The sequence below is a fragment of the Acanthochromis polyacanthus genome, chromosome 2, assembly GCF_021347895.1.
Source record: "Acanthochromis polyacanthus isolate Apoly-LR-REF ecotype Palm Island chromosome 2, KAUST_Apoly_ChrSc, whole genome shotgun sequence".
Lineage (NCBI taxonomy): Eukaryota > Metazoa > Chordata > Actinopteri > Pomacentridae > Acanthochromis > Acanthochromis polyacanthus.
The window spans coordinates 19,364,535-19,391,261 of record NC_067114.1 but is presented as its reverse complement, the minus strand read 5'-3'; the positions used below and the strand labels follow the sequence as shown (position 1 = coordinate 19,391,261).

Genomic DNA, 26,727 nt, shown 5'->3' with positions numbered 1-26,727 from the left:
GACTTCAGCTCAGCTCATTTCTGTGATCCTGTGTTGTAGGAATCGTTCTTGTGGCCATCAACCCGTATGAGACATTGCCCATCTATGGAACGGACATTATCAACGCCTACAGTGGTCAAAACATGGGAGACATGGACCCACATATCTTCGCTGTGGCAGAGGAAGCTTACAAACAGATGGCCAGGTTTGTATGCGTTACCTGAGCAGCCTTGGTCGAAGTCTCCTGTTGCTCAGTCCTCCCTATCTCTCTTCAGAGTTTGTAGGTCAAAGCTGAGCCAGAAATAGCCTCATGGTGGTCTCACTGTCTCTCTCCGTCTTGCTCTTTTAATCACACACCCACAAAGATGGTAGACTCTGCTGGAGCCAACCAATAGACAGTTTCTGCCTCCCCTTTGGGAGTTTATATCATCGACACTGAACACATGTGCACTAGCTACTATAAACAGGGTTAACCAGATCTCAGTCAGGGCAATGAGGGAGGGAAGCCATGCAGCCACCATGTGTAGTATGAAATTGCAATGTTAGCCTGCAAATTCACCACTGTATATATTTTCCACACCTACATGAATCTTTTAAACCAATGTGTGTTTGTTTCTTGTAAGCCAGCGTGAGTGTCTGCTTCTTTCTGATTTCAGTTTCACAGGTGAAATTAGTCTCACCCGTGACACAGAACTTAACACTGTACAGCCCTAAGTGAACACGTTTGTTACGGAGGACCACAGTAAAATTGAAAATGGGCTCTTGAATTGATGTGAAGAATATTGTAGGACAATCTACATACAAGACCTCAGCTTGAGTAGTTGTGACTCACCACCTCAGTTAAGTTTATTTGCATAAACTGTTAATGCCAACAATAGCAACAGGAACTAAAGGAAGAAAAAGAAGATGGCAGGGGATGCAGTAAGAGCTGTAGGTGGGGAAATGCTAATTGCAAAAGAAAAAGGCTGGAACGATGCAGCATTGTCTCAGGATTGTTTGATGGGGAAAATGAGGATGATGCCCTGCAGAGATATTAAAATGTAAAAGGTACTTAGGGGGTGAAAGGTTTGTTAACACCTGTTCTTTCTGCAGGCAGTGAAAGTGCAGGATATTAGTATGTGACACATCCTGTCTGTCCAAGCTCCCCTGGCGGTGTCGGTGTAACACTCTAATTATTAAACTACTTGTACTCACAATTACACTGAGTCACCCTTAACCTTGGCCCTACTCTAAATTAGCATATCAGTGAATGAAGTTTATTTCAGTTGTACAGCATTGTGGTTTATCTCATTTTAACTGTGCTTTTGAAATAAATTTAGCTGAACCCTATATCTTATATTCAAAACTGGACTTCGTTTCTTTAATTTTAGGGATGAGAGGAACCAGTCAATTATTGTGAGTGGGGAGTCTGGAGCAGGAAAGACGGTATCAGCCAAATACGCCATGAGATACTTTGCTACGGTCAGTGGCTCAGCCAGCGAGGCCAACGTAGAGGACAAAGTGTTGGCTTCCAACCCCATAATGGAGGTGAGGAATTGTTCAGTTTTATCTTTAAACTGGTTCCTGCTGACGTTCAAAGTGTGCCCACTTCAGAAACACAGAACACTATTCTGTGGTGCTTCAATAACTGCAGAATCACCATCCGGATTTATGGATTTTTGTGGTTACGGAATATGTAAAAGTGCTTGATGCCACTTTGCACAACCTGTATGCTGAAAATGCAAAGTGCACATTTTTAGCGTGGTTTATGTGCAGATGTGTTTTCTTGACCCAGTTAATCAGTTTTCACTGTCTTACTTGATGTGTGAATAATATAGACTCAATGTCTCCTCCTTTTTTTTCCTTCACTAAGCTTTACCGACTCTCTTCCTTCTGTTTCTCCACCACACTGTGTGCTTCTGGCCTCGAGCTGCTTTCTGCTGTGAAAACACTGATCCTATTCCTTAGTGTGTGTGTGTGTGTGTGCATGTATTTCTTCCCATAGAGTTTTAAGTACAGGACGGGTTGAAGAGCTCTGTTGTGCACATATGCCACTACACCCCCCCCCCCCCCCCCTCACGTCCTGCCATCCCCCACCCTGTCCGTCTTTTCCAACCACTCTGCTAACATCCCTCTCCTCCTCCTCCCAGCCACCTCTTTCCCCTACAGCCAATCAGAGACAGGATGACAGAATGAATAGAAAGCTTTCTTCTTTCGTTGCAGTGATGTCACTTCAGCCTCTGAGCCTGAATGCAGACTAGATGGTTGCGTCAGCCTTTTCGATTTTACAAAACCTGTGCGTGACAGAGAGACAGTGTTTAAGTGGTGTTTGTACATGCTTGGCTGATGTAGGCAGAGATTGGTATACCTGCTCTGCTGAAAGCCTCCTTGTCTGTAGTGAAGGACTGTTTGTCCTTAACGCAGCAAAAACTCTCTGTGCTCACACACAATTCACTCTGTTAAAAGTGGCTTATTGCATAGCTTTGATATGATAGCATGTTTGGGTGGAGCCCAGCCCTTCTGTCTAAGTACAATTCCTAGCGGGGTCTTTGATCAATCCTGTATATTGAACTGTGGCTGCTGACTGCAGTTGATTTCCTTCACGATGTGTAGTGGCTCAGCAGGAAATTCTCAATAACAAATAGAAGCCTTTCTTGTGTGTAGACAGAGATCCTTTAACAGCCTATCAGCTGTTTATTTCAGGTTGTAACCCACATTATGAGAAAAAAGGAACAGGCCAACGTTTTGGGAAAGGCGCATTGGCTTATTTGTTTTTAATAGTAGAGATAAAATTGATGCCACTGTCATGTCTGCATGGTAAATGAGAAGCTGTTGGTAGCAGCAAGTTATCTTAGCCCAGGGTGAAGACTAGAGACAGAAAAGTAGCCAGGCTGGCTCTGATTCAGGGTAGCAATCACTGCCAGTCAGCATCCCAAAAGCTCAAGCATCAAAACCTAGTTTCATCCTATTTTGATTTGGTGTTTCTTGATTAAACCGATGGCTCAATCAGCTAATCGACTAGCAGCTTTACTGGCCTGTGAGCTGAGCCTGTATATAGATAGGTCTTTTCATTCAGCTTTCTGTCGCCACCCTGCAGAAGCAGCAGCACCTTGGATGAGCTTGGTTTGATTTTCATTCATTTTAGGTGTCAACTGATTATCAGTGGTTGATAAGATCCAATATTCAGTAATCTTCTGCTTATCACTGTTTATTTTGAGACAGCCCCTCAAAAAACAAATTCATTAAAAATGAGTGATTTTTGGCTGTATCTGTTGTCACTGTTCTGTCTTAAGCAATGTCTCACCTACAGCACTATTTGACTGGTTACACATCACAAGCAATCGACTATTAACCCTGATAGATAAATGTTGAAAGTTCTTCTTTGAGTGGCTGTAAATGACATGTAAACCAAGTGATTTCAGTTTGTTTCATTTTTTTGCACAAGTATATCAGTTCCAAGAATCATTTATTAATCCCCTAGATTACTAATAATTAGTACCTGCCTCATAAAAACGCCTATCAATTATTCATTTGTTTCAGTACATATGTATGCAGAAATCTTGTATTCTTGTGTTGTCCATTATTCTGTTTGACATTTAAGACCAAGCTAAGCTAACCAACTGCTGCTTAATATTTACCAAAAAGATTTGAGTGGTATCCGTGTCTTCATCTAGGTTTTGGCAAGAAAGCTACTGAACACATTTACCTAAATTTCCCTAAGTGTTGTTTAAGAAATGATTTAGACTGATTTTTTTTTTTTTTAATGAAAAATTTCTCTCACTATTTTTGAGAATTTAGACACTATTACACCATATCATGTTGAGTGGTAACGTGCGTCTTCTGTTACCCAGGCCATTGGAAATGCAAAGACCACCAGAAATGACAACAGCAGTCGTTTTGGTAAATATATTGAGATCGGCTTCGACACCCGCTACCGCATCATTGGTGCCAACATGAGAACATATCTGCTGGAAAAATCACGAGTCGTATTTCAGGTAAGCACGCAAATGTGTATTCAAGTTTGAATAAAAATACTCGCATAATGTTTTATTGTATTTTTGAGGAAATTTATGCGACTTGCCCTATTTCCTCCCCACATTTCAGTGTATTACTCCTGGCTCAGGCATCACAGACAAATACAGAGTTAAACTTTGTACAGATTTAGCTTTTATGCTTTTCATTCTGAACTCTGCTCTTAAACACATTCAATTCCATGACTGACAAACTTGGATTTTCTGGAGTTTGGCTTTTTATTTTTATTTATTTTTTTAATCAGCTTGAAGTTGTTCTGTCCCTGAGCTGCCGAGTTCTCAATTGTCAAATTTACTCCTAAAGTGACTTTGAGCTTGAATTCACACAGTTCTTCATGACAGGCGGAAGAGAATTTCCAAAAGGTGTATTGAATGTCATCTTTGGTTTGTTGTTGTGTTTGTCGCAACCGGTCCTTTCGCTTGTTTCCTTAATGTCGGAGGTGTTTTTTTTTCCCCCAATGAGATTCCTCAAAGCCTAATATTTACAGCATGCACTACAGCTATAATGTAACACATTCAGGGATTTGTTCACTGGCACCGTTGGAACACCTTGTGGAGGATCATATTTATCAGAACAAATTCCATCTGACTTTCGAACATCACATGAAACATTTTTATCTATCTGCAATTAAAGCAATACTTTGAAGGTCAAATTCTGGAAAACTGCATGAAGTGACTGTGAAAAATGGGGACCAGAAGTTAGACCTTCAAAAGCATTGACCACAAGACACTCAACATTTTCACTCTGCGTAGTGAAAGTCGACATATAGCCTTAACTATTAATCCAACAGTTTAACGATTGTGTTAACTTTGTTGTAGTGATAAGTGAAGATTTCTGAAAAGTCCTGACTTGGAGGATTATAAAGCTCTTTGTGTGCTTCAGGTAGTTACACATGTAAAAAAAAGTGCAGTCAACCATACTTAAACAAAGAGTTTATCTAGCATCATCAGCAGGACTCAAAAAAACCTAAAGCAACGCATATAAACTGTCAGACTCACCCTGGTGTCCCTTAGTGCAGAAGAAGTATGCGGCAATAATTTCCTTCTTCACAAAGACGAGTAGGAGGAAACAAAGAAACCCCATTGTTTAACAGTCCATCTGTCACACTGGTTTACAGCACGACACTTCTTTCCTCTTCCTCCTATCCTCTATTCATCCTGCTTACCTTTTTCGTCTCTTTTGTCACTATTGTCTTGAAGAGTTCTCGATAAAGTTTTTTCTCATATCTTCCTGTAGTACTCCTTTATATCAAGTGTTTGCTTACCGGTGGAGCTAGTAAGTCAGCGTCTAGAAAAAGGACATGGATATTTTCTCTGCACACACATGTACATATCCACACACACACACACTCTGGTGTCACTGGCAACACCGCTGAGGAATGAGGATGTTGGCAGAAGAACGTGGCTACTTTACTCCTCACATTTTTCACATGCTCAGCTCCAGTAACCCATTTATAGGTGTGTGTGAGTGTGTGTTTGCATTCTGTACTTGGGTGTAGACGCACAAATGTGGGGCACAGGTAACACTGCTTCACAGTTTTGTCTGACTTTGCAGCAGGGAGCGGGCACCTTTTTTAATATGCAAGGTGTTTCCACTGGAGGTTTATCTGCAGCTCCAGTTTGTTTATTTACAGTCATTTACATTATGGTCTATCAGGCACCATAACAGTGAAATACAAGTGGATCACATTGTTTGATGCCCTGGTAACTTAAAGATGTAACATTCACATCTAATTCAGTAGCATCTGTCGTCACGCCTTTGAGCAATACATTAAGCTGCCAGCTGCCAACGAATGGAGCTCCATGTGCTAAATTAGTCACACTATAGAACTGTAAAGCAGACGCAATTTAATTGTATAGAAAGAACCAGCTCTTTTTTTTTTTTCCTGCATGGATGTAAGTTTGGGGAAAAAAGAGGCAAAAGCTTGTGATTAGGATCAAATGCTTGTCGATGTCATGCATGTGTGGTCTATTTGAGTTAAGTGAGTGTATTGTAGGTGTATGCTATTTTCTGCATAGCCTCTATGTTGTTGGTATTTCCTCATTATGTATGATCTTCCTGCTTTCTTCCAGGCGGACGAGGAGAGGAATTATCATATCTTCTATCAGCTCTGTGCATCAGCCCATCTGCCCGAGTTCAAGAATCTGAGGCTGAGTAAGTCACATTCATGTGTTATGGCATCCCCACTTACAACACACAGAGCTGCACAGTTCTCCGTTGTCTCAAACTGTATGTTGACACCAAAGGGAAAACAACTAGCGCAAAATCAGTTCTCTTGCCTGCTCCAGGAACTGCAGATGGAAACTAGAGAGTACGCTGTAGTCTGGTACAGAGCATCTTTACCGTGTTTAATGTTCTTCTGTATATAGTCCCTGTCATATAAACTATTCAAATAAAATTTCTCTTCTTGCAACAGTAGGAACACTCATGTTTTCATGATTGTTTTTTATTGTCTCACCAAAGCAACTGGCAGCAGCATTAGAGCTGTCCAAAAGCCGCCATGAATGCAGAGTTACAACTACTTGTCTAATTATGTGAACAGATTTGTTCCTAATTGACATGTATGAGTGATTTAAGGGAATTTGCTACATTCACCTAGTTAATACCTGTCATACGAGTCATGCACTGACAGTGAAGCTGCAGTGCTAATCTTAGTCACGATTTTGGCCCCCCACAATAAGTGAGCATCTTTGACTACGTTATGGACAGGTAAAATGTTTTACTCACAGATAACTCAGCAGATAGAAAATCAATTCATGTTGATAAAAATCACTTGGTTTCAACTTCCTTCTACACTGGAATGCTTCATTTCACTCTTTTCAGTGGAATTTTAGGTCATGTACTGGTTAGGGCTGCTTGCCCTGCAGTAACAGAGTGCAGAGCTGAGTTTTCCTCTTAGCTAGCATCTGCTAAAGGCTGCATGTGAGGTGTAAAGGAACACTGGTAAATGTATGTCCATAAGCAGATGCACAGGAAGTGAGATGTTTTGGGTTTCTGCATTTTTTTAAAATATATTTTTCTCAAATAGATAAACTGAATGCAGGTGAAGAGGAAGCTTGCTGTAGTTTTACAGTGCCTTGTGAAAGTATTCGGCCCCCTTGAACTTTTCAACCTTTCGCCACATTTCAGGCTTCAAACATAAAGATATAAAATTTTAATTTTTTGTCAAGAATCAACAACAATTGGGACACAATCGTGAAGTGGAACGAAATTTATTGGATATTTTAAACTTTTTTTAACAAATAAAAAACTGAAAAGTGGGGCGTGCAATATTATTCGGCCCCTTTACTTTCAGTGCAGCAAACTCACTCCAGAAGTTCAGTGAGGATCTCTGAATGATCCAATGTTGTCCTAAATGACTGATGATGATAAATAGAATCCACCTGTGTGTAATCAAGTCTCCGTATAAATGCACCTGCTCTGTGATAGTCTCAGGGTTCTGTTTAAAGTGCAGAGAGCATCATGAAGACCAAGGAACACACCAGGCAGGTCCGAGATACTGTTGTGGAGAAGTTTAAAGCCGGATTTGGATACAAAAAGATTTCCCAAGCTTTAAACATCTCAAGGAGCACTGTGCAAGCAATCATATTGAAATGGAAGGAGTATCAGACCACTGCAAATCTACCAAGACCCGGCCATCCCTCTAAACTTTCACCTGGAACAAGGAGAAGACTGATCAGAGATGCAGCCAAGAGGCCCATGATCACTCTGGATGAACTGCAGAGATCTACAGCTGAGGTGGGAGAGTCTGTCCATAGGACAACAATCAGTCGTACACTGCACAAATCTGGCCTTTATGGAAGAGTGGCAAGAAGAAAGCCATTTCTCAAAGATATCTATAAAAAGTCTCGTTTAAATTTTGCCACAAGCCACCTGGGAGACACACCAAACATGTGGAAGAAGGTGCTCTGGTCAGATGAAACCAAAATCGAACTTTTTGGCCACAATGCAAAACGATATGTTTGGCATAAAAGCAACACAGCTCATCACCCTGAACACACCATCCCCACTGTCGAACATGGTGGTGGCAGCCTCATGGTTTGGGCCTGCTTTTCTTCAGCAGGGACAGGGAAGATGGTTAAAATTGATGGGAAGATGAATGGAGCCAAATACAGGACCATTCTGGAAGAAAACCTGTTGGAGTCTGCAAAAGACCTGAGACTGGGACGGAGATTTATCTTCCAACAGGACAATGATCCAAAACATAAAGCCAAATCTACAATGGAATGGTTCACAAATAAACGTATCCAGGTGTTAGAATGGCCAAGTCAAAGTCCAGACCTGAATCCAATCGAGAATCTGTGGGCAGAGCTGAAGACTGCTGTTCACAAACGCTCTCCATCCAACCTCACTGAGCTCGAGCTGTTTTGCAAGGAAGAATGGGCAAGAATTTCAGTCTCTCCATGTGCAAAACTGATAGAGACATACCCCAAGCAACTTGCAGCTGTAATCGCAGCAAAAGGTGACGCTACAAAGTATTAATGCAAAGGGGCCGAATAATATTGCACGCCCCACTTTTCAGGTTTTTATTTGTTAAAAAAGTTTAAAATATCCAATAAATTTTGTTCCACTTCACGATTGTGTCCCACTTGTTGTTGATTCTTGACAAAAAATAAAAATTTTATATCTTTATGTTTGAAGCCTGAAATGTGGCGAAAGGTTGAAAAGTTCAAGGGGGCCGAATACTTTCACAAGGCACTGTACTTTGATACAAAAAGCGTGTTCATTAGAATTTTAAATTTGTTCCCAGAGTCAACTCAATAGCCTTTCCTATGTAAAATAATGATTGGGTCAGCATAGTACAACTACTGACACTGCTGAATTTGTTGTATTTCATCGGCTTGTTTCTCACTGTGGGAGTGAAAGCTTTGTCTTTGTTACATTTTTGTAAATGAAATATGCTCACAAATACAACAGAACAGTTGACCTCATTGAGTATGCTAATCAACCCAACTCATGAGCAGTCAAGCAAACATTTCAGTTCATGTAGTATTGCCAGTTCGGTGAGTTTAACTTAAAACAGGTGAGACTTGTCAGTTTTTGCTACACTTACTTTCCACCGAAAGAAAATTTCACAAACACTGAATTCATTTTCTCAGTGAATTTACTCTGCCAATAAGCCACAAAAAATGTTAAACGGACATTTTCATATTCATATAACTGCAAACCAACTGCAAGACATCCAGCTAAGGCCTTAAGAGAGAAGTAAGAACTAAAATCTTGAACCAGACTGAGTTATCTGGAGAGCGCTGCCGTGCATCAGATTTCAAATATATCGGTTTAGATGCATCAGACAGAAATCAGCACTGAATCGTTGACTCTGGTTGAACAGGCGCCCACATAAAGCGCTCCCACTGTGGACCTGCACCTGCTCATCCTACTCGTGGCCAAACACATACACTCTGCTCATACACACACACACACACACACACACACACACACACACACACACACACACACACACACACACACACACACACACACACACACACACACACACACACACACACACACACACACACACACACACACACACACACACACACACACGCACACACACACACAGAGCTGCTGTCTTTTCCTCTCCTGCTGACTTCCTGGCTCTGTTAATGGAGTGGTTGTCTCAGTCATGTCAGTGACTCTTGTTGCCAGGCAACAGGCCATGCCCCAATTCAGTGTTAAGTGTATATAAAGAAGCTGATTGTGTTAAGTTAGAGTTACACTCTTCTCAGACAGAAGTCTTCCTGATTTTATATATTTCCAAGAATGCTGGGTCTCCAGTGTGGTCTCGGTCTGCTGATCTGTGACTGTACAGCCAGACAGTTCACATCACTCTGAGCGAGTCTTTAAATGCCATAAGTGCCACTGGAAGTGAATAACTTCGGCTAGACAGCATATATTACCCTCTATACAGGCAGACTTTGCAGTGTTTAAATCATTTTAATCTTTGACCACTTAATCTAACTTTTGACTTCTTTTGACCACCATGGTTATTTTTCCTTTTTTCTTTTTTTTTTACTTGACACTTTATTGCTCAGATAACATTAGGATTGTTTCTATGGTTACTGGCACAGCTACTGTGACAACTGGCTGAGAATGAGCCTTTCTTTCGTCAGTGTCACTATATGTGATTTTTATATAATTAATCTTCTCTGTCTCTACTCAGGCAGTGCAAATGACTTCCTGTACACCAGGCAGGGCCGCAGCCCCGTCATTGACGGTGTGGACGACACCAAAGAGCTTTGCACCACTCGCAATGCCTTCACATTGCTGGGTAACACACACACTAAAAACATATACAGTTTCAAACCTATGAAGATGATAAATGATAGAAATGTAATACAGATCAGTGAGAACTCTTCTGACTGCTGGACCTGGTATCTGTTAGCTAGAGGCATAAAATGTACTGCAGTTAGTACAGCTTTGTGTAGGTGGAGTGGTCTAGCTCTCACAAGGGAAGAAACACATTGTATATCTATTCTAAATAATACATTTTTGCTTGTGTGTGTCCTTGTCCTCTGCAGGTATTAATGAGTCCTATCAGATGGGGTTGTTCCAGGTTTTGGCTGCTATTCTTCATCTGGGAAATGTGGAGATAAAGGACAGAGATTCAGACAGCAGCCTTATTCCTGTGAGGATAATGTTTATACTGCAGTAGGAAACAGGAGGGCTATCACTGGGTTATAACATGTAAACACAATAGTAATATAATAACTAAGAATTTACCAAGTTTTGCAGTTTAGTTCAAATGATCAGGAGGGAATTCGTCTGCTCAGCTGCTCAAAAGCTTACTGTTATTTTGGTTTTCTACTCATTAGTGAGGAAATAAACTAAATTTCTTCTTTGTATTGTAGCCTAACAACCGTCACCTGACGGCGTTCTGTGAGCTGGTGGGTGTGACCTACCAGGACATGGCTCAGTGGCTGTGCCACAGAAAGCTGAAGACGACCACAGAGACGTATGTCAAGCCCCTCCCTCGTCTGCAGGCCACTAATGCCCGTGATGCCCTGTCCAAACATATCTACGCCAAGCTCTTCAACTGGATTGTGGAGCACGTCAACAAGGCACTGATCACCAATGTTAAACAGCACTCCTTCATCGGCGTCCTCGACATCTACGGGTATGTCTGCAGTAGCTGGCCTGTGTGGGTGGTATTAATTTCAGAGGGGTAACTAATCAATCTGTGCATTTCACTTTCAGTCTTTTTTCAATAAGAGCAATAAGAATTTGATTGTCACTCTAATGTACAGCTGTCATAAAATATGACTTACATGGTTAACACCCGTCTTCTTCCTCACGAAGGTTTGAGACGTTTGAAATCAACAGCTTTGAGCAGTTCTGTATCAACTACGCTAATGAGAAACTCCAGCAGCAGTTCAACATGGTGAGCAGCATGTTAACCTGGTGAACACCCATTACAATTTATGACAGATTTTTTTGTAGCAGATGCAAGGCTAAATGCTCAACTCTGTGTATTCAGCATGTGTTCAAGCTGGAGCAGGAGGAGTACATGAAGGAGCAGATCCCCTGGACTTTAATTGACTTCTATGATAATCAGCCCTGCATCAACCTCATAGAGGCCAAGATGGGCATCCTGGACCTGCTGGACGAGGAGTGCAAGGTAGGAAATTTTAAATATAGATTTACTACTGGTTGCACATGCGTTTAGAGAGCCATTTATAAAGGTCTCGTCAAGTGTTTAGCCAACATAGATCTCAGTGTTTGTAAATTTTAAAGTTGCCTTTTCAGAGTTAGATCATACTATTTACCTTTCATTTGCATATTAATATAACATTATGTAAAGCATTAGACAAAAATAGTTCACTATCATAATAGTCGCCATATCTTTGAATAAATCTGTTTGTTTATCCAGTAAATGGTTGGCTCATAGAAGCTAAAAAATTTACAAAAGCCTTTATAATGCTGACATTTTGTATTTATTTCACCTGTTTTACTTTATTTTATTGGTTGTTGAATCTGTCTACCATCTCCTTAGACAATCTCAAGAGCATTAAACATGTTAAGTTAGTCATGGTGAATATTTTGACTGCTAAACCTATTGTACAAGGCATGAGACAGTCAGGTAAGTCTGGAACAGTGAGTGAAAGGCTGGCATCGATTTCATTGGAAGCCTAATTAGTTTAGACCACCATAATCATCTTCTGTTCCTAACAAAGGCATGTTATCCACTTGGACTAAAGAGCATTTTCCATCAACTTTTTGCAGTTGGTGCAGTTTGCTGCACAACAGCTCAAACACTTCTTCAGAGCTTATCTCTTAGATATGCCATGAAGATTGCAGCTTTCTGCCCCCTGCAGAGAATGGTTTCCAACACTTTATCTTTAGCAGTTTGCAGTTCATGTGGACCTTTTTTTTAGAGCTCTGTCCAAATGAGCAAGTTCTATACATTTTTTTTGTGTGTGTGTGCTAAACAAACGTGAAAAAAAATTAGATTTTATTTACAACTGCTACTTCTTCTACCATGACGCTGTTGTCCCACAAGCTAAAAATATACAATTACATAAGACTTGATGACGTTCGAATACTGTTGGTGGAATAAAAACGTTGTCGTAAATGTAAACAAGCAGTGCTACGAATTGAGCAGTGTCCCGTGTATTTTGCCCATTTACACCCACATTCTGCTTTACAGTTTTTAGTCGACTTGTCATTGCCTCCCACCGCACACTAGACTCCAATCTCCACCACCTACACATTTACTTCACATCAGAGTTCACCTACAGTCCAGAAGCCCACTGCTAAACCGTGACCACAGGCCTGGAAGCTGCTTCTTGTTTTCCCGCATCATTATCATTGTCCATTCTTTTAAATCTATGTTTCATTAATTTGTTTCTGAAGATGCTCGATATATACTTTGCACCTTAAGATCTAATCTGAATGTTTTTTAGTTTGTGTGTTCTTATAATTATTTGACTGTAAAATCTTTTGCTTCTTTAGCTAATACTGGCGGTAAGCTTCTAGTGTCAAGGGTGGATTTCCCATATCTGCACCATCTACACACTTTCATAGCTTAGCCAAATCTCTAACAATGCTAACTTATCTTTGTGTAGCACTCCACCACTGCAAGGTCATTTTATAGGCTGTTGACATTTGAGGTGGGCCACATTGCTGACATTATTGCCGAGAAATGTACTTGTGCGTCTGTACATTGTGGCATGTCGTTAATTCTAGTAGCTGTGCAATAAACACATTTATTATATTTGTGAGAAGCTTGATAAGTATTCATTATGTTCCACTGTGTCTTCTCCTTTTCTGTACAAGATGCCGAAAGGTTCCGATAATTCATGGGCTCAGAAACTGTACAACACCCACCTAAAGACCTGCTCCCTCTTCGAGAAGCCACGCATGTCCAACCGCGCCTTCATCATCCAGCATTTTGCTGACAAGGTGGGCCTGTCAGACGTTTTGTTTGCTTTGTGTTTACAAAGTGCTGAGCATTAAGTCATTAAATTCAAAATTCTGGTATTTCTTTAAACGGTGACATTTCATGTATGCTTTTGAAGGATTTTACAACATTTAGGAACACAATAGTTGCAGCGCCTGCTGCAGTGCTTGTGTGAGATATTTTTAGGATAGCTAGAGGAAGGATGGATTTTTATTCACTCTTCATTCTGTTCTCACATAAATAGGCACTTTAGCAATGAAGTGTTTAGTTAGTGTGCTTGTACAGCTATCTTTGAGAAAACCAGTTTGAGTTGGACACCATCAGAGTGAGGACTTTTGGAAAGATTTTCACACCTCATCTAAGGACTGTCTGAAGGTGACGCCTTAGATTTGGAGTGAGGTTTAGGTTATGGTGACAAATGTTAGAATAAGAGACTAATGTGGCTGCACTGAACCTGTAATGTATGTATGTAAAGACACTTTGAATATAATCTTATGTATTTTTATAATCACATTGTCATCAGTGAAACCTGCTGCTTCAGACAGTAGTGTGTTAGTTCTGTGTATATAGTGTGGAGATCACACCAATAAAGGGCACAAAAATCCCAAAATCACCTTGTTTTGCCAGTGACTCACACAGCTATATGTTGCACATGTGCTGCAGGTGTAGCCAGTACAAAGACGGCACATTTGCTCAGTGAGTGGTATGCATACATTCTGTCACCAGTATAAGGAATGCATTATGTCAATACATGTCCTCACAAAGAGCCACACAAAGGAGTGTGTATATACATCTGGTGTAATCCACTGTGGCGTAATGGGTTTTATGTCCTCTAATGAGGTGCTATGTGATGTAGCGTTATTTCTCATGTCTGTTTTTAGAGCCTCACTGTAAGGTTACACATAAACGGGTCAAGGACTAAAGCAGGCTTTCCCATGGGATCCCCTGATTTTTATAATGGGACACCTTGGGAACATACATGAGACATTTGCAACAATTAATCTTTGTGTATTAAAGGCCTTTGCATCAAGAGTTTGGACTGTACATAAGCCACCCTGCAGACCTCACTGTTTGCTGTGAACCTCAGTTTGACACAAAACTAAGAGTACGTAAATGGTTTCCAGTGAATTGTCCTCCCAGTTGTAACACAAACTGTGCTGTTTTGTTGTTGAGCAGGTAGAATACCAGTGTGATGGTTTCCTGGAGAAGAACAAGGACACAGTAAATGAAGAACAGATCAATGTGATGAAGGCCAGCAAGGTGAGGCACACAAACACCTAAATTATGATGTATGGCATTGTATGCAATCAGTCAAAAGCAGATTGTACTGAAGTAATGTCTTGTAAACTATCAGAGTGCATCAGACTTCAAGTAATATGACTCATCCACTGAAACAAAAATCACGAAGTCTGCAGCATCTGCAGAGTTGTGGCACCTGGTGTCTGTGAAGGAAAATAGACTGTTTATTGACCAAATGTGCCACCTGAAGGCTCAGGGAAGCAGCGCCCCCCAGTGACCAAGTGACGAGGATAACACCAGCAGTGATGATAAATTCTCAGTTTGAGACTAATGTTCTAGACATGGAGGTTTTATCTGCATATAACATGAAAAACTGAACACATCAAACACTAAACTGAGTCACTAAGTTGTGGAAATTGTACACAGTGAATGCTAGCTTATATGAGACGCTATTCAAAGATGCAGTTTCTCTCTACACACGGACACATGCATGTGCTGTTAAGTCTTAATTGGCTAGATCATGTCATGCGTGTGTGTGTGTTTGGTCTTGGATCAGGATCGGTGTGTAAAACCTTGTTGGGTCAAGACAGACCTAAGCTTTTAAATCCTCACTGCTGTTTTGGCTACACACACACACACACGCACACATAATACACACACACACGCAATGATGAAGTACGATTGTCAAAAAATGCTCACAGTGACCTCTTACTGTTCTTTTATAGACTTCAGCAAGAGCGGTATTGGGTAAGGGTTGAAGTATAAATACTGGCTGCTCTAACCTCTAACAAGACCCCTTAACCTACACACACACATATATATGCACACACACTCTCACAGACTCATAGTCTGTTGCTATAGAAATCAGTGACAATCCTAAAAACAATTAGGATTACAGGGTTAGGACCTCTTAATAAGATTTAGCCTAATTATGTTTCTTTATAGTTTTCTGCCAAGTTTATCCCATCGGGGTGTGTGTGTGTGTGTGTGTGTGTGTGTGTGTGTGTGTGTGTGTGTGTGTGTGTGTGTGTGTGTGTGTGTGTGTGTGTGTGTGTGTGTGTGTGTGTGTGTGTGTGTGTGTGTGTGTGTGTGTGTGTGTGTGTGTGTGTGTGTGTGTGTGTGTGTGTGTGTGTGTGTGTGTGTGTGTGCTGATACTTTATCCATACCTAACCATCAATGAAGATGACATTTATAAAATGTCAATCACAAAGGGATTAGATTGAGTAAAGAACAGGCTTGCAATTTGAGCTTTGTAACCTAATTTCTTTATCTGGAACTCACCTACTTTATCTGTGTGCTTGTAACCATTGGATCATGTCTTTACCCAGGTCTCAACAGTCAGAGAAAAACTAAGGAATTATTTTTTTAAATAAATATTTAGCAGCTAATTGTTCATTGAGTAATCATTAAACACATTTTTAGATTAAACAGAAAGTCCTCGCTGTAAAGCACAGGCAATTCTGCTTTTTGTGACTGCAGATGAAAAGAAGGTCTTAGGATTGTTTCTTGATGGTTCCTTCTCAGAAATGCACTGACGCAATGAAAACCATTTATCACCTCAGGATCTTTTAGCGCTTCCTTCCTTCATGACTTTCCAGCTGTGAAGAACGTTAATCGAAAATAATGGTTTACTGCGACTTTATTTTTTTTATACAATTTTAGGTATTCTGTCAATACCGACTAAAAACGTATTCTCAGAGTAACAGTAGCTGAGGTTGTAGAATATTGCTACAACAAATCTGTCAAGAAACAAGCTTTCAGACCATCAGCAGCTCATGAACAGACTATTTAAAATGCTGTAGAAGCAAAATCCAAAGTGACACACCCAAATTATTTTAATTATTATAAATAATTTGCCCTCATTATATATGAAAACTTATAGAAGGAACAACTGCAACATGTGTTTTATGTCAATGTAATCAGGAACCCTAAGTTTGTATCATAGTTCATTGTTTTGAAGAAAAAATCTCAAGTGTTTGTTTCTTGCCTTGTTGGCATGAAGTACTGTCTTCATTTTATCAATCCATCTCTGAGGACCGTATTATTATTACTGATAGATGCATACTGTTCAGTATTGCAGTGTTGTAATGCTCCATGTACAGATATTGAACAGACATTAGTGCACCCCAGCTCAAAGCTACAATGGGACCCGCAGGACACAGTTTTGCATTCATGCAGACGTCTGCTTGCAAGTTTGATCAATATTATGCTTTAAAGAAATGCTTGATACAGTCATTTCCCATGGTGCACTGTGATTTGGGTATTTGATCAGAGTTGCAACAGATGGATTACCACAGATTTGCTTTATTGTTCATGCAGTTAGTGGAAAAACACCATTTTTTTGGGAGAAAAAAATCATGTTTCCTTCCATCCATTTCAGCTCCATGAGTCTGCCTGTTTCCATGTTCTTTTGAGTTTGACTTCTAGACGCGTTATTATTTTGGATGGAAGTGATAGTGGTTTTTGGCATTTGGGTTTCCTTTAACGTTGTCATTGTCACTGTCTCCATGTGTTGTCCATGTATGTTTGGTTCTGTCCTCATCATGACAACCTTCCCTGCCAGCAGAAGGTAAACAGAAGCGTTCTTTCAACGCTGGTCCGCCTGTAGCTCTTCATTTAACTCCTTTTTTTTTTTTCCTTTCCTCCTTCCTTGTCTCTCTTATGGCACTGAGTTATTACACTCAAACTGCACTGAAGGGATTAAAGTTGTGTGTGTCTTTGTTTGCTGCATGGGGAGCACTGAAGGCACTGTGGGGGAAGAAAAGGGATTCGACGTAACAATAAGGGATGAAGGAAGGAGGGTATTTTTATCTTTCAGAGTGATGCTGAGAGCAAGCAGCACGTAAAGCCTTTGTGGCTGTCCTGCTTAATGATGCTGGTTAGAGAAGCAGCATGGCACCGCTCCAAGCACAGCAGGAGGACCTGAAGCTGAGCACATAACACAGCATCCTCCACATATAACCTCAGTGTTATATGGAACATGACTGATGTATGTGTGTGTGCTTTACTAAAAGACAAACACTCGTTATACTATTTGTCATGGCAAAGTAATGCCATGCAGTCATATATGGCCACTGCCTATCGTCATATATGACAAAACATAACAAAATATAACCTTTTTGTTTTTTCAAGCATTGTATCAAATCTGACTCTGAGCGAGTTTAACAAACACTAATCAATCTACTCACTCTGTCAGACAGCTCTTCAGTTGATTGTGTGAAAATGTTGAGATGAATTCATTCTCATATCTTTGTCTCCACATTAGGTTACTAGAGTTTTTTTTTTTTTTTAATTGAAGTAGTAAGTCATTTTTTAATGTGGCAAAATAGAGCTGTCATCCTGCTTTGTAAGGCTATATGCGCTGCACGGTAAGAACTCCAAACGCATGGCTGTAATAAGGAGATACTATATTTTTAGTCATGTGTGATCTGTAGTAGTTGCACTGATTTGACAGATATCCAGGGTGAAATGCCATTAACTTATCACTGTTGATCAGCATTCCGTGCAGTGTGTAATGCTGCCACCAGCTGCTCTGAATTGTGACTGTAAGTGGATTGCTGTTCCCAGTTTGACCTGCTGGTGGAGCTGTTCCAGGATGAGGAGAAAGCAACCAGCCCCACCGGTCAGGTTCCTGGCACCGGAGGCCGAACCCGCCTCAGCATCAAACCTGACAAAGGCCGGGACACGAAAAGCAAGGAGCACAAGAAGACAGTCGGCTGCCAGGTGGGTATCTCGGCTTCAGTCAGTGTTTTGTTGTTTAGACCAATATTTATCATTCAAGAGTACAGTACGAGCAGTTAAATGCAAAACATCAGGTCCAGAAAGCCAAGCAGTAATGACAAGGCATCATAAAAACATTCCTTAAAATGGAAAGAAATGTTATAAATAATGAAGAGTAAAGACACTGTAAACTCAAATGCAGTGCACATTGTGCAAGACTCGCAGTAGTGTGTGTGTATGCATAAAAGCAAGCATGTGTGATGGCCTTTTATTGTGGGCAGTCCAAGGCACACCTGTGCACTAATCATGGTGTCTAATCAGCATCTTGATATGGCACACCTGTGAGGTGGGATGGATTATCTCAGCAAAGAAGTGCTCACTATCACAGATTTAGACAGATTTGTGAACAACATTTGAGAGAAATGGTGATATTGTGTATGTGGAAAAAGTTTTAGATCTTTGAGTTCATCTCATAAAAAATGGGAGCAAAAACAAAAGTGTTTATATTTTTGAGTGTATATGCATATTTACATTGTGCCACTGTATTGCTATCTGAGACGAGGTGATATGACTCATTTAGATCTGAAGCCAGAGTTAAATGATACAGTCAGTAAACAAATCTTGTTTATTTTGATGTGCATCAAACTGCAAGGAAAATTGTATTGGTTATAACCTAATGCTCTCTAATGATTAACATCTTTGCTGAGTTTTAATATTGAGTGTAATGTTTGGAACAGCGGTTTGACAATGGTAACTATCCAGTGCTAATTTTTAAGCATGTGTTCAGCCTAATAGTATTCAAGAGATGATGGTGATGGTCCTCTCTCTTAGTTTCGGAACTCTTTACAAATGCTGATGGAGACTTTGAACGCAACCACCCCACACTACGTCCGCTGCATCAAACCCAATGACTTCAAGTTGGCCTTCTCGTGAGTCTCCTGTTTTTTTACGTTCTCATCTCTTTTTTTGTAACTTGACTAAACTATAGTCTAAATTGAATAACTGAGTTATTCTTTGGCAGCAGGATGGAAATTTTGCCTTCCACTTCAGATTTTAGACAGCAGTAGCACCATATCATTAATTTAAATAAGCAATACTTCATGCTCATATTTCCAAATTTGTCAATTACTGTCATTACTGAATCATGTACTTTATTTGAGCTTAATCACATCTTAGTTCAGGTGTGTTTCATAGTGGCTGTATTGACTGTGGTTATTTGTTGTCGGCAGGTTTGATCCCAAACGTGCAGTGCAGCAGCTCAGAGCCTGTGGTGTCCTGGAAACAATCCGTATCTCCGCTGCAGGCTTCCCATCCAGGTATTTGAGCCCCAGCAGCACTTTGACTGATTCTGACAGTGTTTAGTACTCTGTGCTGTATCCCTCTAAACATTGCTTAGCAGAAAGCAAATGCATGACCCCACAGCCGAGTCTTAATGCATTTGGATCATTTCAGTTTCCTAAATGTATGCGTTTGTGTCTCAGATGGACGTACCAGGAGTTCTTCAGCCGTTACAGAGTACTAATGAAACAGAAGGATGTGCTTCCAGACAAGAAGATGACCTGCAGGAATGTTCTGGAGAAATTAGTACAGGTCAGATGACAGGTTATTTTTCATTTAAAAACACAATATAAAGTTTACCAATAGATACCATTGCCTTCTTTCTCTCGCCCCTGATTTTTATTTATTTTTTTGCCACTTTCCTTCTTTAGGACCAGGATAAATATCAGTTTGGTAAGACTAAGATCTTCTTCAGGGCTGGCCAGGTGGCTTACTTGGAGAAACTGAGGGCAGACAAGCTACGTGCTGCCTGCATTCGCATCCAGAAAACCATCCGCTGCTGGTTGGCACGCAAGAAGTATCTGCGCAAGCGTTGCGCTGCCATCACCATTCAAAGATTCACCAGAGGATACCAGGCCCGCTGGTGAGTCAGCTGAGCTGGATACTCTTTTATACTGTCAGCAGTCACATGACATGTAAAGTCTATATAGTCTAGACCGTGCAGGGTACAAGTTATTAGTTTGAGTACAGAATTTAACAGTATAGGCTGAACTAATAGACTGTCTAAGTTATGCAGGGATTACAGGTGCATGTTATGAGTAATCACAGCAATCATGATTTGTTCTTTTTTGTCTCTCCTCAGCCTGGCGAAGTTCATGCGTCGCACTCAAGCAGCCACCATCATCCAGAAGTACCAGAGGATGTATGTGGAGAAGAAACGCTACAGGCAGAAGCAGGCTGCTGCTCTGGCCATGCAGACTATCCTCAGAGCTTACATGGCCCGGCAGAAATATCAGGCGGTAAGACATGGAACACATACACACCAGACAAAGCTGATCCCAAACCGTGATGGCCTTGAAATTTTTTTTTTATAAAATGTGCGTTACCATGTTTGGTTTTAATCCTTTTTCTTCTCTGTGACTCTGTCTGTCTGTAGCTACTGCGGGAGGCTAAGGCCGTCATCATTCAGAAGCGCATTCGTGGCTGGTTGGCTCGGTGCTGGTACAAGCGCTGCCTTCTCTCCATCGTCTACTTGCAGTGTTGCATCCGCAGGATGAGGGCCAGGCGTGAGTTGAAGAAGCTGAAGATTGAGGCTCGGTCAGTGGAGCACTTCAAAAAGCTCAACAAAGGCATGGAGAACAAAATCATGCAGTTGCAGAGGAAGATCGACGAGCAGGTAAAATGTTGACCTATTTTCCCAGCTTTTATCACATATGCTGTCTTATTTTATTACTTAAATGGGGTTATTTTTTCCCACTTCTACCTCCAGAGCAAGGAAAACCGCACGATCAACGAAAAATTAGTTGGCCTGGAGAGTTCGTACACAGCGGAGAGCGAGCGGATGCGTGGCGAGCTAGGCCGGCTGCGCGGGGTGGAGGAGGATGCCAAGAACAAAGCCAACCAGGTGTCATCCCTGCTGGAGGAGCTGGAGAGGCTGAAGAAAGAGCTGAGTGCCACCCAGCAGGAGAAGAAGACTATCGAGGACTGGGCGCAGAAATACAGGGACGAAATGGAGAAAGTAAGACAGCCTTCACTTCTGTGTCGGTTCATGACTCCTCTGTTTCCCTGATCCTTTGTCTCCCTGTGTACAGTGGATATGCCGTCTCTTCTTTGGTGTTCTTCACTTTAACAAACTCAAACATTCGATGATCTGATAAGTTGGGTGCACACTGAAAATTTTCCTTGTAAATTGTAATTGGGGTTTGCTGAAGTTGAATTTAAACAAGTGTTTTTATCCCTTCTTCCCTTTGACCTCATCTTCTTTCTGAGATTGTAGCTGTTCAAAATCCTGATGTAGCTTAAAAGAAATGAGTAGAAAAGGCTCCAAAGTAGAATTTCCCATAGTCTCCTGGAGATATATATATATATATATATATATATATATATATATATATATATGTATATACAGTGCCTTGTGAAAGTATTCGGCCCCCTTGAATTTTTCAACCTTTCGCCACATTTCAGGCTTCAAACATAAAGATATAAAATTTACATTTTTTGTCAAGAATCAACAACAATTGGGACACAATCGTGAAGTGGAATGAAATTTATTGGATATTTTATACTTTTTTAACAAATAAAAACCTGAAAAGTGGGGTGTGCAATATTATTCAGCCCCTTTACTTTCAGTGCAGAAAACTCACTCCAGAAGTTCAGTGAGGATCTCTGAATGATCCAATGTTGTCCTAAATGACTGATGATGATAAATAGAATCCAGCTGTGTGTAATCAAGTCTCCGTATAAATGCACCTGCTCTGTGATAGTCTCAGGGTTCTGTTTAAAGTGCAGAGAGCATCATGAAGACCAAGGAACACACCAGGCAGGTCCGAGATACTGTTGTGGAGTAGTTTAAAGCCGGATTTGGATACAAAAAGATTTCCCAAGCTTTAAACATCTCAAGGAGCACTGTGCAAGCAATCATATTGAAATGGAAGGAGTATCAGGCCACTGCAAATCTACCAAGACCCGGCCGTCCCTCTAAACTTTCACCTCGAACAAGGAGAAGACTGATCAGAGATGCAGCCAAGAGGCCCATGATCACTCTGAATGAACTGCAGAGATCTACAGCTGAAGTGGGAGAGTCTGTCCATAGGACAACAATCAGTCGTACACTGCACAAATCTGGCCTTTATGGAAGAGTGGCAAGAAGAAAGCCATTTCTCAAAGATATCCATAAAAAGTCTCGTTTGAAGTTTGCCATAAGCCACCTGGGAGACACACCAAACATGTGGAAGAAGGTGCTCTGGTCAGATGAAACCAAAATTGAATGTTTTGGCCACAATGCAAAACGATATGTTTGGCGTAAAAGCAACACAGCTCATCACCCTGAACACACCATCCCCACTGTCAAACATGGTGGTGGCAGCCTCATGGTTTGGGCCTGCTTTTCTTCAGCAGGGACAGGGAAGATGGTTAAAATTGATGGGAAGATGAATGGAGCCAAATACAGGACCATTCTGGAAGAAAACCTGTTGGAGTCTGCAAAAGACCTGAGACTGGGACGGAGATTTATCTTCCAACAGGACAATGATCCAAAACATAAAGCCAAATCTACAATGGAATGGTTCACAAATAAACGTATCCAGGTGTTAGAATGGCCAAGTCAAAGTCCAGACCTGAATCCAATCGAGAATCTGTGGGCAGAGCTGAAGACTGCTGTTCACAAACGCTCTCCATCCAACCTCACTGAGCTCGAGCTGTTTTGCAAGGAAGAATGGGCAAGAATTTCAGTCTCTCCATGTGCAAAACTGATAGAGACATACCCCAAGTGACTTGCAGCTGTAATTGCACCAAAAGGTGGCGCTACAAAGTATTAATGCAAGGGGGCCGAATAATATTGCACGCCCCACTTTTCAGGTTTTTATTTGTTAAAAAAGTTTAAAATATCCAATAAATTTCGTTCCACTTCGCGATTGTGTCCCACTTGTTGTTGATTCTTGACAAAAAATTAAAATTTTATATCTTTATGTTTGAAGCCTGAAATGTGGCGAAAGGTTGAAAAGTTCAAGGGGGCCGAATACTTTCACAAGGCACTGTATATATCACACAAAATAAATATCTTTTGCCTGACTGTGGATATTGGCATCAGAGGAAAACAGTTTTTTCCCATAATTTAGGGGCCCGAGCGAACCAGGGAAAATTGGGTGCATGGTGGGCTCAGAGGGCAGTGTTGCCCCAGGGCAGGTGAGCACAGGAGAGTAGTGTTAGTGAGGTAGCAGCTGTGTATGAGCTCTGTGTTTTGACTAGTTTGTTTTCGTTTGTCGTTCCACTTCATTGCCTGCCCTTGTTTTATCAGTGCCTGCAGACTTTAAGATTGAGAGGACTTCCACAAATAGATGAAGCATCAAAAAAGAATGTCTCAAAACATGAGCTTTTTTGTTCCCCTGTACTTAATGACTGCTTCACCTATTTAAATCTGTAGAGGAGTTCTCCTTTCAGTGGTTCATTTGAACTTTGTTGTTGCTGCATTTCTTTCTCCACATTGAGGTCAGAGGACAAACCTGCAGTAGTGTGATTCGCTTACTTCAAATATTCTAGTTTTTCCTGAACTTTGCAGTTACAGTTAGATGTGCAAAACAAATGTCACAGATGTAGCTCTGTAGAATGGATTTAAGCTCCATCAGTTCAGATGCTGACAGTCACCTGCCTTAAACAAGATGTGACTTGAGGATTGTTTTTGTGTTTATTTAGATGGTCTCAGAGCTGAAGGATCAGAATGGGTTGCTGAAGAAAGAGAAGGACGACTTGAACAGGTCGATTCAGGAACAGAGTCAGCAGATGACAGGTAAGCTCACTTACATGTAAATTATGTCCTGCAGCAGCTGTACTTCGTTGTCCTGAAACACATAACATTTTGTCCCATCAGAGAAAATGGCTCGTGCGATAGTACAGGAGACTCAGCAGCTCGAGACGGATCTGAACGAGGAACGCTCTCGCTACCAGAATCTCTTGACAGAACACCTTCGCCTCGAGGAGAAATACGACGACCTGAAAGAAGAAATGGCTCTTTCTTCGGTACGAACACATGCACTGACACCATTTATATGCTTTCCTTTGACACCCTTTTTTAACTTCCAAAAACAGTGAGACAAGAGTCTGTGTTTTCCTTGATGTAAGACTTGCATTGCTGCCACACCAGAAAGCAAATGGCTGGTGGTGTTCATTAGTTAACCGCACTCTGAGCCTGTAGACACAGCAGAGCGCTTGAATCAGTCATTTTTAAAATTAAAAGGCAGATTTTCTCTATTTGCAGAACGTGTCCAAGCCTGGCCACAGGAGAACAGATTCCACACACAGCAGCAACGAATCAGAGTACACCTACAACTCAGAGTACGCCGAATTGGAAGACGGTTCCCGTGCCCGCGAAGTAAGAAAATTGGCATTAAACATTTTCATACTTAACAAGACCAAAATTATTAAAGTTAAAATTGAACACTGTTCTGACTGCAGTATGAAAAAGAAAACATGAATTGGAAACAGATTTTTAACTGTTCCTTGTTGTTGTATATCAGCTTTTCTTTTAAACAAAGCATTTAAAGGCTTTACATTTACTGTCTTATTTCTTTTTCATACAGGATGTAACACGAGGGATAGACACTTCTCTGACTCTCAAGCTACAGAAACGTCTTACGGAACTAGAACAAGAAAAGCAGTCGCTTCGCAACGAACTAGAAAACAAAGAGGAGCAGTTCCAGCGGGCTAGAGCCAGGGTACTGTCACTGAAATACATCACTTTATTAATAAACTACAGGACATTATATAACATGTTAACTTTTGAAAAGGATTGTGAAATAATGTTAGGTTGGTACCCAATGAAAAGCTTCTGATACCATAATGTACTTCTTTAGTCAGTAGAAAGCTGTATTTCGATTAAAGCTCTTCTGGTCATCACCATGTTTTCCTTTGTCTTTAAGGATGATGAAGAGTTTAAAAAGGCTCGTGGAGCAGAGCTGGAGTATGAATCTCTGAAGGTAAGCCAAGAAGTAAAAATGCAGTGGCACTAATAAAGTGAGAGAATGGCTAATTTTATTGCAGTAACTTCATGGATTTGCCTTAGAAAGCTTCATTTTTCTGTTGTTGTTATAACTGTAACCCTACGACACTGAACCCTTTCAGCGTCAGGAGCTGGAGTCGGAGAACAAGAAGCTGAAACATGATCTGGCAGAAATGAGGCAAAGTCTGCTGGGTAATGCAGCTACAGGTGCCGGGGCCCCAGGCTCGCCAGCCTACAAGGTCCTCCTAGACCAGCTTAATGCCTCCTGTGAGGAGCTGGAGGTCCGCAAGGAGGAGGTGCTGATCCTGCGTTCCCAGCTGGTCAGCCAGAAGGAGGCCATGCACCACAAGGTAGGTCGTCTTATCAGTGCCCAAACAGAGAAAGACACAACGTGGTTTAGTATTCAGCATGTTATCTGCACATAATTGAACCTTTAGGCTCGTTGGTCACTTGATGTCATTGTTGTTTTGCAACTGTGAGGCTAGGTTTAGGTGGATGATACCCTGCCTGCTTGCATCCACCTTCTTACATTTATGTGTTTTCACCCTGTCTGCTTCTGTCTGTTTGTTACCAAGCTCTCCCAAAAAAGTAACAAAGAAATCTGTCAGAAATCTCTTCTGGCCTCCAGACACACATGTTGCTAGAGATTCAGATCTCGGAGTTCCACTATTATTTTTCAGAAGTGTTCGTCTAGGAAACCCCAAAAATCCGAGGCTTATCTCTAACTTTCATTTATTTGAATACGAAAGAAAAACGCTCATTAAAACATTAGCTAACTCGCTTCAGAACTCCACATTTTCTTAGTTGCACATTTTGAGGTTAAAACACAGTCAGGTCATTGTTCAGTGTATGTTGTGAATGCTTTCACTGTCCCAGCCTTCACTGTCTAACTCTCCTGTCTCCACCTTCTCCCCTCCATTCACGCTTTCCCACAGGATGAGAAGGTACAGTTGAAAAATTGCATCATGCATGAGTATTTGACACTTTTTCACTCTGTCCTGCATCTAAAACATCCTGAGGCAAGAAAGCTGATCTGGAAGAATCAGTTTTATTTATCATCTCAGTGAACTGACAACAAGAGAATGACACTGGTTGTCCTGGTTTTACTCCAAAAGCTACTGCTAGGAAGAAATGTTAAAGTAAATTAATTTGTAGCACTTAAAAAACGTAAAACTCTACAACAGCTGTATGCATTGTGCTAACACTGACTCTGTGTTACCAAAATGAAAATGTTTTAGTGCCAGTGCATAAAAAAATGCAGGAAGAAACGGTGGTATTGAGTACTGATACTGAGTCATTACTTTAAATTTTCCTAGAATAGAATGCTGTGATCGTCTCCTGTCACCAGCAGTGCTCTTTTTCTGCTTCTACACAATAAGTACAA

At 41.0% G+C, this 26,727-nt stretch overlaps 1 protein-coding gene across 2 annotated transcripts in view; it reads left to right on the top strand.

Moving 5' to 3' along the window:
* myo5aa (myosin VAa) overlaps positions 1–26,727 on the top strand; it is a 60,813-nt gene that overhangs the window by 21,036 nt on the left and 13,050 nt on the right. For both annotated transcript variants that reach the window (XM_022199544.2, XM_022199542.2), the window contains exons 4-28: positions 40–184; positions 1,350–1,506; positions 3,810–3,953; positions 6,063–6,144; positions 10,157–10,264; positions 10,515–10,621; positions 10,845–11,110; positions 11,293–11,374; positions 11,471–11,611; positions 13,270–13,395; positions 14,570–14,653; positions 18,200–18,355; positions 19,184–19,281; positions 19,582–19,668; positions 19,834–19,942; positions 20,062–20,273; positions 20,493–20,649; positions 20,787–21,026; positions 21,120–21,368; positions 24,041–24,134; positions 24,216–24,364; positions 24,603–24,716; positions 24,925–25,059; positions 25,264–25,320; positions 25,466–25,693. In XM_022199544.2, the coding sequence (XP_022055236.1) occupies positions 40–184; positions 1,350–1,506; positions 3,810–3,953; positions 6,063–6,144; positions 10,157–10,264; positions 10,515–10,621; positions 10,845–11,110; positions 11,293–11,374; positions 11,471–11,611; positions 13,270–13,395; positions 14,570–14,653; positions 18,200–18,355; positions 19,184–19,281; positions 19,582–19,668; positions 19,834–19,942; positions 20,062–20,273; positions 20,493–20,649; positions 20,787–21,026; positions 21,120–21,368; positions 24,041–24,134; positions 24,216–24,364; positions 24,603–24,716; positions 24,925–25,059; positions 25,264–25,320; positions 25,466–25,693 (3,527 nt within the window). The remainder of the gene's footprint in view (positions 1–39; positions 185–1,349; positions 1,507–3,809; positions 3,954–6,062; positions 6,145–10,156; positions 10,265–10,514; positions 10,622–10,844; positions 11,111–11,292; positions 11,375–11,470; positions 11,612–13,269; positions 13,396–14,569; positions 14,654–18,199; positions 18,356–19,183; positions 19,282–19,581; positions 19,669–19,833; positions 19,943–20,061; positions 20,274–20,492; positions 20,650–20,786; positions 21,027–21,119; positions 21,369–24,040; positions 24,135–24,215; positions 24,365–24,602; positions 24,717–24,924; positions 25,060–25,263; positions 25,321–25,465; positions 25,694–26,727) is intronic.